Source organism: Microcaecilia unicolor, chromosome 8 (assembly GCF_901765095.1).
Source record: "Microcaecilia unicolor chromosome 8, aMicUni1.1, whole genome shotgun sequence".
In the NCBI taxonomy this organism is placed as follows: domain Eukaryota; kingdom Metazoa; phylum Chordata; class Amphibia; order Gymnophiona; family Siphonopidae; genus Microcaecilia; species Microcaecilia unicolor.
Genome location: NC_044038.1, coordinates 185,304,833 through 185,318,592, shown reverse-complemented (window position 1 = coordinate 185,318,592; position 13,760 = coordinate 185,304,833). Strand labels below are relative to the sequence as shown.

General features: G+C 39.7%; 1 protein-coding gene across 1 annotated transcript in view; it reads right to left on the bottom strand.

The window, feature by feature from the left end:
• Nucleotides 1–1,427: 1,427 nt before the first annotated feature.
• Nucleotides 1,428–13,760, bottom strand: part of F12 (coagulation factor XII) — a 28,606-nt gene continuing 16,273 nt past the window's right edge. The window contains exons 12-15 of the mRNA XM_030213211.1: nucleotides 13,362–13,498; nucleotides 11,493–11,636; nucleotides 10,358–10,506; nucleotides 1,428–4,596 (exon numbers count right to left, since the gene is read on the bottom strand). Coding sequence (XP_030069071.1) covers nucleotides 4,441–4,596; nucleotides 10,358–10,506; nucleotides 11,493–11,636; nucleotides 13,362–13,498 — 586 coding nt within the window. The 3' untranslated portion in view covers nucleotides 1,428–4,440. The remainder of the gene's footprint in view (nucleotides 4,597–10,357; nucleotides 10,507–11,492; nucleotides 11,637–13,361; nucleotides 13,499–13,760) is intronic.

The following is a 13,760-nucleotide window of genomic DNA, read 5'->3' as shown; positions in this document are numbered from 1 at the left end:
ACTTAATACATTTCTTGATTAGCTTTCAAAGGTTGCACTTCTTCGTCAGATCGGAAATAAGCAAATGTGCTAGCTGACAGTGTATATAAGTGAAAACATTCAAGCATTACTATGACAGTCTGACAGGGTGGGAGGATGGGGGTAGGTAGGAGGTATGCATGGGGACATCAAAGCATATCATTGATATTCTAACAGGATGGATGTGGATAGGTGACGGGTGGGGTGATCAACAGAGAAATACAGCTTTATGGTTTATAATGGGCTAGGAACCCCAGATCCTTGTTAAGTCCTTTCTGTTGGGTATTAAAATATTCAATCATTCTGACTTCAAAGGTCTTACGTTCTTGTATAGGGGAGGACAGACTTATACGGTCTGTACCAGAGCCGGTGATGGGAGGTGGGAAATACTGCTGGGCAGACTTATACGGTCTGTGCCCTGAAAAAGACAGGTACAAATTCAAGGTAAGGTATACACATATGAGTTTATCTTGGGCAGACTAGATGGACTATGCAGGTCTTTTTCTGCCGTCATCTACTATGTTACTATGTATGGTTTTAAAGTTACCTTTCAGGATTCTCACTGTAAAGTCACTGGTACAGTGTCCTGGTCCTGTAAAATGCTGACCAACAGGGGTGGGAGCCCTACTGGCACCAGTATTGTTCATGTGATGTCTATGTAAATTGAATCTTGTCTTAAGCATCTGGCCTGTTTCTCCAATATAGCATCCTTCGTTACATTTTTTACACTGAATGATATATACCACATTGGAAGATGAGCAAGTGAAAGATTCCTTTATGTTGACTATCTTTCCTTTGTGGATGACTGTGGGGTCCTGTGAAATGTTTTGGCATAGTTTGCAACTGGATAAATTACAGGGACGTGTGCCCTTCTGTTCCTTTTCAGTCTGTGATGGAAGTTTACTTCTGATTAGCTTGTGTTTTAAGTTGGGTGGCTGTCGGAAGGCCAGTACTGGTGGGGATGGGAATATCTCTTTCAGTAATTCATCCTCCTGGAGTATAGGTTGTAGATCTCTTATGATTTTCCTCAGTTTTTCCAGCTCTGGATTGTATGTCACTACAAGGGGGATTCTGTCTGTGGCTTTTTTCTCCTTGTATTGAGAACAATCCAGATCCTAACCTTACAACACTTACAATTGAATTGATAAACATATATATAAACTTTCATCAGCAATCAAGATTTTAGGAGTATTTGTTGATCAGAATCTAGTATTTGAGTCCCAGATTAACTATTAGACCAGGAAAATATTTTGTTTGATAAGGAAACTTTGAAGAATATGTAAATCTTTTACATCAGAGCAATTCAGATCATTAACAGAAACTTTAGTTTTATCACAATTAGATTACTGTAGTGTTGCTTATTTGGGTTGCTCAAACCAAATAATGAAAAAATTACAAACGATCCAAAATACTGCAGTTTGTTTAATTTTTTCACTTTCACAATATATCTCTGTATTGGCTCACCATTGAAGTCAGAATTCAATTTAAATTTCTTTGCATTCTCTACAAAATTCTCTTTGCCTTGGTTCCATTACATATGTATGAGCATTTTTTTTTTTGTTTACTGGTCTTACTAGATTGCTCAGAGAAGAACTTTCAGTCCATTCAGATCTCCTTCCCTCCCCCCTTCACTTTACTGTTAAACATTGTAGTTCTACCTCCTTTCCCTCTCTGTTTGCTGTATAATCTTGTAAGTTATCTCCTTCTTCCTCTATTACCTGTATTATGACATTTTATATGATGGGTGGGGTAGAAGTCCCTTATAAACTTGGAAACTTGGTAAATTAAGTGACACAGATCATACTCCACATATCCTGGCTTAGGATTGAGGTTCATTACTCTCATGGTATTTGCAAAATTAACCCATTTGGAGATCATGTTACTGTTACTGAGGTGACTCTAGAATTTGTTAACTGAATGTGACCTGTGAAGTACAATTGAAGGGCTTATTTCCAAAATCCACTAAGCCCTCTTTTGGTTAAAAAAAAAAAAAAAAACTATAATTTTGCATGGACAAAGGATATTGTTATCTATCAGTGTAATTAATTATTGAGATCAAAAGTTTGTTTGTCCTTTGCCTGCATCCAGGTTAAAAAAAAAGATTTCTTTCTAAAATGTACTAAGTCCAGGTGGATCTTGGTTCTAAAACCAAAGTCTTGTTGCCAATAGATGAGGCTCTAGCAAGTCATGTGACTGCCACAATGGGACATTAAGAGGCTCTTTGACAAAGTGCAGTAGAGATATCAATTTTTTTCACACGCCAATCCGGCACTACTGCTGGCTCACCACGGAAGCTTGTGGTAGTACTGCCCCCACCGTGTGCAATTTTTAAGTTTTTTCCGCCGGGGGGGTTACCCGGTGGTAATCAGGCAACAAGCTCTTACCGCCTCCTATCTCCCCCAGGAAATGGCCCAGTGGCAAGTATACACTTACCTAACAGACATTTCCTTTTTTTCACAAAAACCTCACTGCAGTAAAAGGGGCTTCAGTGCACAGCAAATCCACGTGCCGAGGACACCACAGGACCCCTTTTACTGCAGCATAGTAAAAGGGGAAAGGGAAATGGGACTTGATAATACCGCCTTTCTGAGCTTTTTTTGCAACTACATTCAAAGTGGTTTACATATATTCAGGTACTTATTAAGGGCCCCTAAGTCTTCAAATAAACCTCATAAATGCACACGATGTCCAGAAAAGTGGTTGAAGAACATAGAAAGATGAAACTTCATGCTATTCATGGCAAATCACCAACTATCCTGTGTGATTATCAGCCAAAGACTCGATCAAGAAAGCCAAGCTTCTGCCATGTTGTGGGCTTGTCCTCCACAGATAGTGATGATTTGTTAAGAAACCCTTTGACGTGAATGACAAGGAAAAAAAGAAAGATACACAGTAGCACACAGATATTCTGAAGTGCATGAGTGTGCCAAAACCAAAACCTGAAAGCCCAAGGAAAGAGAATGTTGTTCTGTGGCTGTAACGTACAAGGTAAGAATAGCCAAAAAGTCACTTTTTATACAACCATGATTTCTATCCTAAACCTGATAGATTCTGCTAGCCAAACTAATTGGAAATGCACTTTACCCCTCCCAATCTCCTTTCCTTTTGCCTATCCTATCTTTGTTTACCTTCCCATATCTAATTCATATATTCTTAAAACCTTACTATTATTATGTTTATTACAGTTTGTATTATTTTCCTTACAAGACTCTGTAATTCTATTTACTATGTAAGCCGCATTGAACCTGCTGTGTGTGGGAAAGCGCGGGGTACAAATGTAATAAATAAAATTAATTAATTAATGTCATGTTTTAAATAGAGAATAAAAATACTGTGTTGTGTTGTGACATGTATCTGTTGTCACAGTGAGCGTTTTGCTCACCGCCAACAGAGTTACTCCCCAATATTCAAAGCCAAGCCCTGTCCGGGCATCAGATTTGAATGTCCAGTTATTTTTCATCTGGCTAACACGTAAGGGGCAGCGCATACAAATAGGACAGACTTTTACGTGGTCCCATTTATGCGCTCCACCTGGCCTCATAAGGGCTGGATATCTGCACTTAAACAGACACGTGCTGATTCTTCCTTCAGAACACCCCCAACATAGGTGGCTTGGACTTATGCACTAACCATGAATTTCAACAGGACTTAGCCGGTTAAGTGCCACTGAAAATTAGTGGCTAGCCCCGACCAAGCGATTTAACCGGTCAGCAGCTGGCTAAATCACTTTGGATATTGGCTAGATTGATTGTAGGCTTGATCATAGTTACTTTGCTGGTCTAATATAACCAGTTTTGTCAATATAGTGGCACATTGTAGATAAACAGGCAACAGAAAAATGTTTTGCAGTTTTAATCATACTTTGATTTTTTTAATATGTTGCATCTAACACATTATATGATTCAATTTCCGTTGTATTTCAAGATTTATGTGGTAAGACTACCATAGAATGAAATGCTTAGGTTTCTCTAAAAGTCTAACATTTTTTACATATATAACATAACTCATGCAAGATTTTAAACACACTTATAATTACCATATTTCAGCTTTTTTAAATGTATTGTTACTCTACCTCTTGTGGGAAATGAAAAATATTTATGTTTGCATGAAAAACTGATTTTTCTCTGATGCAACTAAAATGGACTTAGTGGGTTTTGGAAATAAGCCCTTCAATTGTTTATGCCAGAGCTGTTGCCAGTATGTAAGTAAATGAGGTTTCCACCGTCGCTGTTAGCCACGGATAGAAAGTGGAATGCAACATCTCAGTCAAGCTTGATTCTTATTATGAAAGGAGTTTATAATTCTCATTCTCTCAGGTACAGCATATTTTCTATCCTGAATTCTCGGTTTTAATTTTCTGAGTTGACAAAAAGTAAGAAGAAAACAATAAAGGGTGGAATTGCCACCAGAGCGGTCATGACCTCATCTTATTTTCTCTTTGATCCAGTCATTGTAGCTGATAACATTGGTGTACACCCCTGGCTTGTTCTCCCGAGCACATCCTGCTCCCCAGCTCACCACCCCATACAGTACCATCTTCTCTCCATCTTCACACACCAGTGGCCCACCTGAATCTCCCTGTATAAAAATAAGAGCACAGCAATTTACAGAGAAAATGGAACATGGAAAATGAAACAACAGCGAACTAGTAATTGTCAGAGGAAGACAGGCGAGGGACTGATAGAAGGAGACAGCAAGGGATAGCAATAATCATAGAACATTCAGGGACGGATATTGGATATCAGAAATAAAATAGGCCTGTGTTCAGCTAATATGGAAATAATTTTTTTAATAGTTGTATTCTTGTATTAATATTAATTGTCTTGTAATGCTTCTTCTTAATTTGTTATGTAAGCTGCATTGAACCTGAGCTTTCTTGGGAAAATGCGGGGTAAAAATGTCATAATAAATAATAAATAAATAAATAGATAAAATATAAAGAGAACCAATACAGTTAACTTAGGCTGCTGCTGCTTCAGGGGACATTCTTCACTCTCTTTACACAAATGTAGCCAATACGAGAAGCTTCGTTTCCCATCCTCATTTGGTAACCTAGTTTTTCTTGGTTGAGTTAACTGCCAGAGTGTTATATCAGAACTATTTTTTATTTGACAGTAATTTTTACTAGCAATTTAACAGATATAGTAATATCAGCATCTTTTCCCTCATCAGCAACTAATTTGTTTAAGGCAACGTTTGAAAAGAGATGGGTATATTTTTCCGAGTATAAGGACAAAATTCTTATTGATTAGTAATTCTGTTGAATGTGAAGATTTATCATATGGAGTACAAATTTTCACCCTTTATAAAAGTCCTGGGTGCTTATTTAGGTGCCAGATTGACTTTGCAGCCCCAGAGCAATTTCTTAACCCAAAGATCTTTCTTTATTCTGCAAAATCTTTGCTGGGTTCGCAAATATTTTGATCAGGAACAAAATTAACCAAAAGTTAATTGTTCAATCACTGGTTTTGAAGAATCTGCAGTCAGAGAAAAAGTGTTAGCACTGGTCTGAAAGTTTTAGCAAATTCCATAACAGCCTCTTGGATTATTGCAATATTATTTATCTGGGTTCCTCGAAACTATTGTTTGAAGCTCCAAACTATTCAAAACATGGCATTGCGTCTGGTTTACTCATTAAAGAGGTACGATAGTTTATCAATCTATTTTTTAAAAAGTCACTGGCTTCCTGTTTACATCAGAGTTCTTTTCAAATTTGGTTGTCTTCTCTTTTTTTTTTTTTGTTACATTTGTACCCTGCGCTTTCCCACTCATGGTTACCTCCATTATACTTGCTGGATCTTTTTTTGAGCTCATTTTCAAAAGAGAAAAATGTCTAAAAAGCGGCATAACGCAGCATTTGGATGTTTTTCTCACAAAAATGTCCAAATTGGTATTTTCAAAACCTATTTTTCAGATGTTTTTCTATGCTTTTCTTTTGCAGTGCATCCAAATCTTAAGGGGGCATCCCAGGGGTGTGCTAAGGGCGGGATTTGGGTATTCCTAAGACTTGAACTTTTTCAGCCGTAATGGAACAAACCCAAAATGTCGCTGCGTAAGCCTTGTAGTGCTATAGAAATGCTAAATAGTAGTAGTAGTAGTAGGAGGAGGAGTAAATGTAAGACCTTTTGAGCTAGACCTGTTTTTAGAACAAATTGTGATCAGTCAGGGAGCAAGGGTCGCCAAGCAGGAGAAGCGGGGAGAGGGAAGTTGCTTAGGTACTCTAGATCGCCACGGGAGGACAGAGCTGAAAGGGCCAGAATCAAGGGTTCAGGGCCAGTGCGGGAAAGCAGTCTGTCTCATTCACCATTTAGGTCAATGAAGCTGAAAGACTACAAGTCCCAGCAGCCCTTGAGAGAGAGGCCGGGTAGGATCAGAAAGTGTTACCCTCACTACAAGTCCCAGAATCCTAGGGGAAAGGAGGAGGATCTGGGAGGGCTGGATGAACAGAATAGGAAACAGCTGGGGGATAGGGATAATGATGATGGGAAGCAGCTGGTGTGGAAAGCTGTAGCGGAGCCCATGGACTGGCAGTCTGGGAAAAGTGGGGGAGGATTGGAGAGCGAGGAGACTTCAGAAGGCGAGCCCATGGACATTTCAGCCTTAGCTCAAGCTAAAGGTGGGCAGGTAAAAGGGCTCATGGCAACATGGTTCTGTGACTTAATGAAAGAGGGCAAGAAGTGGCTACAGAAGCACTCCAACAGGAGGTTAGGGTTTTCAACGGGTCAGAAGGGGGCTGTCAGATGTTAAAGACTGACAGAGATTAGGTGGGACCCCGTTCATCTCCCAAGAGGTAATGAGAAGGGAGTGAAGGAAACGTTGAAACAAAAACCTGCTGACTGTGTACTGGAGAAAATAAATAAAGGGGAAAAAGAAAGGCTGTTGGTCGGTGTTTTTTCTCTGGGCAAGAGGACTGCTCAGCTGGGAGGTTTGAGGAATTGCGGTGTCCTGTGGTTTACAAACCTGTGAAGGCCCCGTGGTGTCACAAAATAAGGCACAAAAAGGTGCCCTAAATCAGTGTTTCCCAAGTCCGGTCCTGGAGTACTCCTTGCCAGTCAGGTTTTCAAGTTATCCACAATGAATATGCATGAACGTGATTTGAATATACTGCCTGCATTGTATGCAAATCTCTTTCATGCATATTCAATGTGGATATCCTGCAAACCTGATTGGCAAGGGGTACTCCAGGACCGGACTTGGGAAACACTGCTGTAAATGACCACTGGAGGGAATCAGGGATGACCTCCCTTTACTCCTCCAGTAATCACTGACCCCCTCCCACTCCCCAAAAATGTGATTAAAAGCATTGCTTGCCCGCCTCAGATGTTATACTCAAGTCTATTAGAGCAGCATGCAGGTCCCTGGAGTAGTCTAGTGGTTGGTGCAGTGCACTGCAGACAGGTGGACCCAGGCCCATACCTCCCCCTACCTGTTACACTTGTGTTTTGCCCATATAGGAAGAATACTGGACATTGTAGGAGAACATTGATAGTGCGGTCATTGTTCTGTCTGGTTTGCTGAAAATCACCCTTTTAAAAAATTCTCTTTATTGGAAACAAAGATGACACAAAATTATTCAAGGTTGTTAAAACACACGTGGACTATGAAATATTGCAGGAAGACCTTAGGAAATTAGAAGATTGGGCATTAAAATAGCAGATGAAATTTAATATGGATAAATGCAAGGTGATGTACATTGGAAAGAATAATCCGAATCATAGTTACATGATGCTATGGTCCACCTTGGGGGTCAGCACCAAGAAAAAGATCTAGGTGTTGTAGATAATACATTGAAATCTTCTCAATGTGTGGCAGCGGCCAAAAAAGCAAACAGGATACTACGAATTATTAGGAAAGGGATGATGAATAAGATATAAATACTATAATGCCTCTGTATCACTCCATGGTGCAACCTCACCTTGAGTACTGCATTCAGTTCTGGTCGCCGTTTCTCAAAAAAGATATAGCGGAATTAGAAAAGGTTCAAAGAAGAGCAACCAAAATGCTCATATGAGGAAAGGCTAAAGAGGTTAGGGCTCTTCAGCTTGGAAAAGAGATGGATGAGGGGAGCTATGATTAAGATCTACAAAATCCTGAGTGTAGAAGTAAATCGATTTTTTACTTGTTCCAAAAGTACAAAGACTAGGGGATACTCAAGGAAGTTACATAAAAATACTTTTAAAACAAATAGGAAGAAATATTTTTTTCACTCAATGAATAGTTACGCTCTGTAACTCTTTGCCAGAGGATGTAGTAACAGCAGTTAGCGTATCTGGGTTTAAAAAAGGTTTGGACAAGTTCCTGGAGGAAAAGTCCATGAGGAAACAACTGCTTGCCCTGGGAGTTGTTGCATGGAGTGTTGCCACAATTTGGGTTTCTGCCAGGTACTTGTGATCTGGCTTTAGCCACTGTTGGAAACAGGATAATGGATGGACCATTGGTCTGACCCAGTATGACTACTCTTATGTTCTTATGTAACATTATTGTCAAAATGCCAATACAAAACACAGTTTTGTATCTAAAAAGTGCTATTTAAAATCACAGCATCCAGCCATAATACATATTTTCCTTTTTCTATTTCCCCTCCCTACCCCTCTCAGTGTAGGTCTTGATAGAGTTTCTTTCATTATTTCTAGGGCTATTGCAACTAACCTACCAACCTCCTCCCCTTGTGGACCATAAGTTTAATTTTATTATAGCACTTTCTCAATAATTTAAAAGCCAACTTCGTTCTCTGTGTGACATAACAGCCCAGACAAAATCACCCAGTTTAAAGATCCTGCAACAGGTAAACCTTATGCATTTATACCATTTGTCTTCTGAATCCAGATATGTAATTTATTAGATTCAATGCCATTGTACACTGGGCAAACATCTGAAGCGTTAAACTCGTTTGATAGAATGTCACTATTCTGTTAATCATTAAAAATCTGAAGATCCTTTAGCAAAACATTGTGCAAAGAAATATGGTTTAATGATTTGCAGTGTCTGGTGACTGACTAGTTACAGTCAACTTAATGGTGAGGTGACGTTTGTAAAAAAAAAAAAAAAGTGCAACAAAGAGCAATGATGGATTTTCACCTGAAAACTAGGGAACTGGCTAGTTTAAGATGGTGGAATGGAGAATGAAATTGAAGGCATTTAAAACATCTGCCACAGAAGAAAGCGGTGTGGAGATTGGAATTTTGAATGAATACGTTATTTGATTTTGAATGTTATTTGGACTGTTTGAGCTTCTTTGACTTTATATTTTCAGTGGCTTCCACAACACATATTTGAAATCATTTTGAATAAAGACTACAGTATATTGATCTGAAAATGTAAGAAATTACAGATAATAGTTATTTGACTGTATGATTGAAGGTAGCATAGCCTGTGAGCAGTTGATCTGGTAGGGCTAATGGATACTAATGCCTGAGATCTTTTTTTTTTTGTATTGTGATTATACCAAGGACGTTTAACTGACAGGAGATGGTGGAAGAATGCTTGGCCCATGATCTGGCCTAAAGCCAGTAGGCGAAGCTTACCACCATACAAAGTCATGTACTTTGAGTGTATCAAGATGGTGGCTGCATGTAGGGAAGTAATTAAATCTCCTTGGTTGTAGACAGCTTCAGCCTTGTCACATGACACAATCTTCTGTCATTCAAACCTCCTTGGACTATACTGTGATCCGCAGAGAATTATATTATTTTATCAGCAGATAGTTTGTGAGTTGATTTTCCTGCCTTCATTTTGTCAGTGGCAGGATTATCTTCAGACTGTCAAAGTAATGCTTTGATGTTTCTCTTATATACTATCTGCTACCACATTTGCTTATTTCCGATCTGACGAAGAAGGGCAACCTTCGAAAGCTAATCAAGAAATGTATTAAGTTATGTCCAATAAAAAAGGTATCATCTTATTTTCTTTTCCATGTTTTATTTTGTTTGATTTCTATTGATAACCTTTAAGAGTGGACTAACACGGCTACCACACCTCTCTACTTCTGAACCCTGAATTTCCTGGTTCTCAGCCTGTTGCCACTTCATCTCCCTTAGAGGACAATTTTCTGCAGGTATATATTTTACTTTTCAAACCTTTACTTGGGCATCAAACAACCTGGGCACTTTTTTTTAAGGGAGAATAACATATGTAGACTTGGAAATGTAATATAGTCATGTGTGCAGATGTTGTGGAATACCACTACATGCTTTCAGCTGGATATTCAGACTGCCACGGACAGGTACCCATGCAAAGGGCTGTGATCATTGTTCTCTAATTTGAACAGATGTCATGCTGATTGGGATCCCAACCCCATCCCCATTCAACTTGCAGCTGCAAATAAAGCAATTGGAGTCACCTGGCAGGCATCTGTCTCTCCCTCCGGGTATCCAGCACACAGCATGCCATCAAGGAGGCGACTTCCATGAAGCTCAGGGGACTTGCAATGCTCTTGTGAGAGAATGGGAACCACGGCTTCCTGCAGGTAGTCTGAATGATATCCAGCTCCTGAAGGAAGAAGGAGAGGAGGTATTAGATCCCGTTTCTTACAATAATTCATTTGAAACGTGTATCGGCTGCAGGAAAGTTCCAGCTGTATCATGCTACATGTGCTCCTCTGTCAGTTAAAAACTGGGAAGAGGACAGGAGGCAGCAGCACTGGGGACATAAGGAAGGGAATATCCCAGCTCCAGAACCAGCTGTGTGCATATCAGGCAATCACAGTGGGAGACTGTTTTACCACACTAGGTATTGGTACACAACAAGCCAACTTTTTTCCCAGAAATTACAATGCTGGAGTTTTCCGGACAGGTTAAGTCTGTCTGTCATCTTGTCCTCCTGTCCTAGGCTTTAATTAAGTATAAGGGACAATTCTGTTATCTAGACAGCCATATTTACTGTGCATTGTATGTTTAGAATACTAGCATTTATGGCCCTATGTGCGCACACCCCCCTATGAGTGGTACTGGACCACGTAAGCACAATTCTGTAAATATCTGCACAACTGACTTTTGCAAGGTGTACACAGAGGAGAAATGGGCTAGACCTGGGCAGAGGCTTCTTGCAAAAGTACTGTAAGTTGTGCACATTCCTGCTACATTTAGGTGCCCAAATTTATGCCAGCTCTCGAGATGGGATAACTGCTGGTGCCTAGATGTGAAGTGCACTGATAATCTATAATGGAACCCAGGCATCAACTACTACTAATCATTTATATAGCACTACTTGATGTACACAGTGCTGTACACTTTATATGCAGGTACTTTCTCTGTCCCTAGGGGGCACACAATCTATGTTTTTGTACCTGGGGCAATGGAGGGTTAAGTGACTTGCCCAAGGTCACAGGGAGCTGTGGTGGGACTTGAACCCAGGTTGCTAGGCTCACAACCTGCTGCACTAACCATTAAGATTCTGTTATAGAATAAACTCCCATCACAGAACATCAGGGCTCCTCAATGAAGATGCCCACTTTTCCTCTTCCTGTAATGTCTTACCTTCATAAGGATAACCCCATCCAGAAATCTCGCAGCGCGTGCCTGGGCTGATAGGGTCAGAGGTACTAGGTAGACACACAGGCAAGATGAACCTTGAGAACTCCGCACATTGTCCATCCTTTCTTGTTTTTAAATGCACAAGGGCTGAGAACACACCAACAACAACAGAGCATTTTAGCAAAACACCACTGTATATTCTATTTATTAATTGGAACTTATTAACCACCTTTATGAAGAGATTTACCCATTTAGTGTTCACAACAGCACTAAGGAGCTAAATGATAACAAGTCAATTCATAAACAAGACTATATAAAAAAATAGCAAAGCGTCAAAAAATGCAAAATCTGAACAACTGACCACATCTGTTACACAATAGGGGTTATCCCTAAATGTCATGCTCCGAGAGGGAGAGGACTGAGACTTTTGTGACGATGTGTGACTATGGGGAGGGGGTTGAATTATTGTGATGTCACAAAAGTCTTAATATAATCGCCTCTATGATTTTTGTACTGCTTATCCTAGACGGACCCCCAACTCTTAACTAGTTATAAGCCTGGACTGCTGTTATCTCTGTCAGCCACAGAATCACCCTGCTCAGTTCTCTACTTAATGGCGCCGTCCTTTGTTCAATAATACTGAAAGCGCTTTGTCCAGGAGCACTTGTTGCGATAAACAGAGGGATCGATATTCAGCTGGTAGTAGCTCACATTTTTAGCCACTGGTGGCGTTATTCCCAGATATCTAATGTCAGGCCATGTACGGGCACAGCACTGAATATCCAAATTTATGAAGCCGACTCTCTCTTATGAGTTACCTGCAATATTCAGCTCTTAATTGCCTAAGTAACACCTCATAAAGATAGGACTGACTTTTACGTAACATGATTTAACCATTAAACTTAGACAAGTGCTGAATATCAGCTCTTAACTACAAAAGTGCCAACTGTGCCCACAAACTGCCCTTATAATCGCTAGCTTTGACTTTAGCTCTCTAACCAGTTAAATGCCATATCAGTGGACAGCCCCAAACAAGCGATTTAACTGGCCAGGAGCCATTTCTGGCTGGTTAAATTGCTCTGAATATTGACCCCCATAGTGTCCAATCAATCAATCAATGAAAAAGGGAGGTCATTACCTTAAAAGAAGGCAGTCTAAAGTATCAAGGTTGCCTAGAGTGGAACCCAAGGGACCAGTATGCACTGCTAAGAAAAGAGAGGGTTACATATAAAACTTGTGAATACAGAGAAATATAAATATGAAAATCTCAAAAAACCCAACCCTCTTGAAAGGTAATACCCTTCCTTTTTTATGTTTACATTGATTGATTGATTGATTTAGTCACTTTTTATTATTTAAATGCCCAGTCACTTTTAATGTGCACGTGTTCACTTCTTGATATGGTGCTCTTATACATATTTGTTTTTAATTCAACATCTATTTATTTATTTGTGACTTTAAATGTGTTGTATGGTTTTAGGTGTGATAGTTGTCCTTATGAAAGAGACTGATTTTGCCCCGATACAGGTACCTGTTGTCGAAACATGTTGGGCAGCTGTTGAATGTTTTAATAATAGGACAATACAGACACAGTATTTTGCACTACTATTAAAGGTCAATTAATTAATAAATTGTATTTTGATGGCTACTAGCTGCTTCTGTTGGGTGAATCTTTGCTAGACTGCCCAAAGGTTCTACAATCTACAAAGATTGCTGTGCTTACTGGAAAATTCCTTGGTCAATTTGACACTAGGTATTACTCTTAAAGTAGTGTAATGTTTTGCCCTTTTCGTGACAGCCCAGAGAGCAGATTCAAAGCATCACAGGCAGTCTTTCGGGAGATGACTCGTGCACAGGCAGAATGGCTCTTACCAATGTCATGTTCGTAGGTGAAGGCAGAATATCGTTCATGTAGGATGTATTCCTGCACCTCAAACTCCGCTGAGTCTGCACTGCTCCTGTTGAAGCTGGTCTGTCCTAGCACAACAGTGATCTGGGAAACATCTGGCCTACAGACAAACATCAGATTTCAGTATAACAGGTTTGGCCTTTGAATAGTTAGGTTCCTTTCTGATAGAAAAGACACATTCTCCAGAATTCTATAAACTGCAACTTAGGTTGTGTGCAAAGTCTGTCATATTCTGGATTTTCTCATGCAATTTAGTTAACAAGTCAATCAGCACTGATAATTGCCAGGTAACAAACAATTATTGACACTAATTGGCATTAGTTAGAATTTAGACGCACAACTGTCTAAGCGTATTCTCTAAT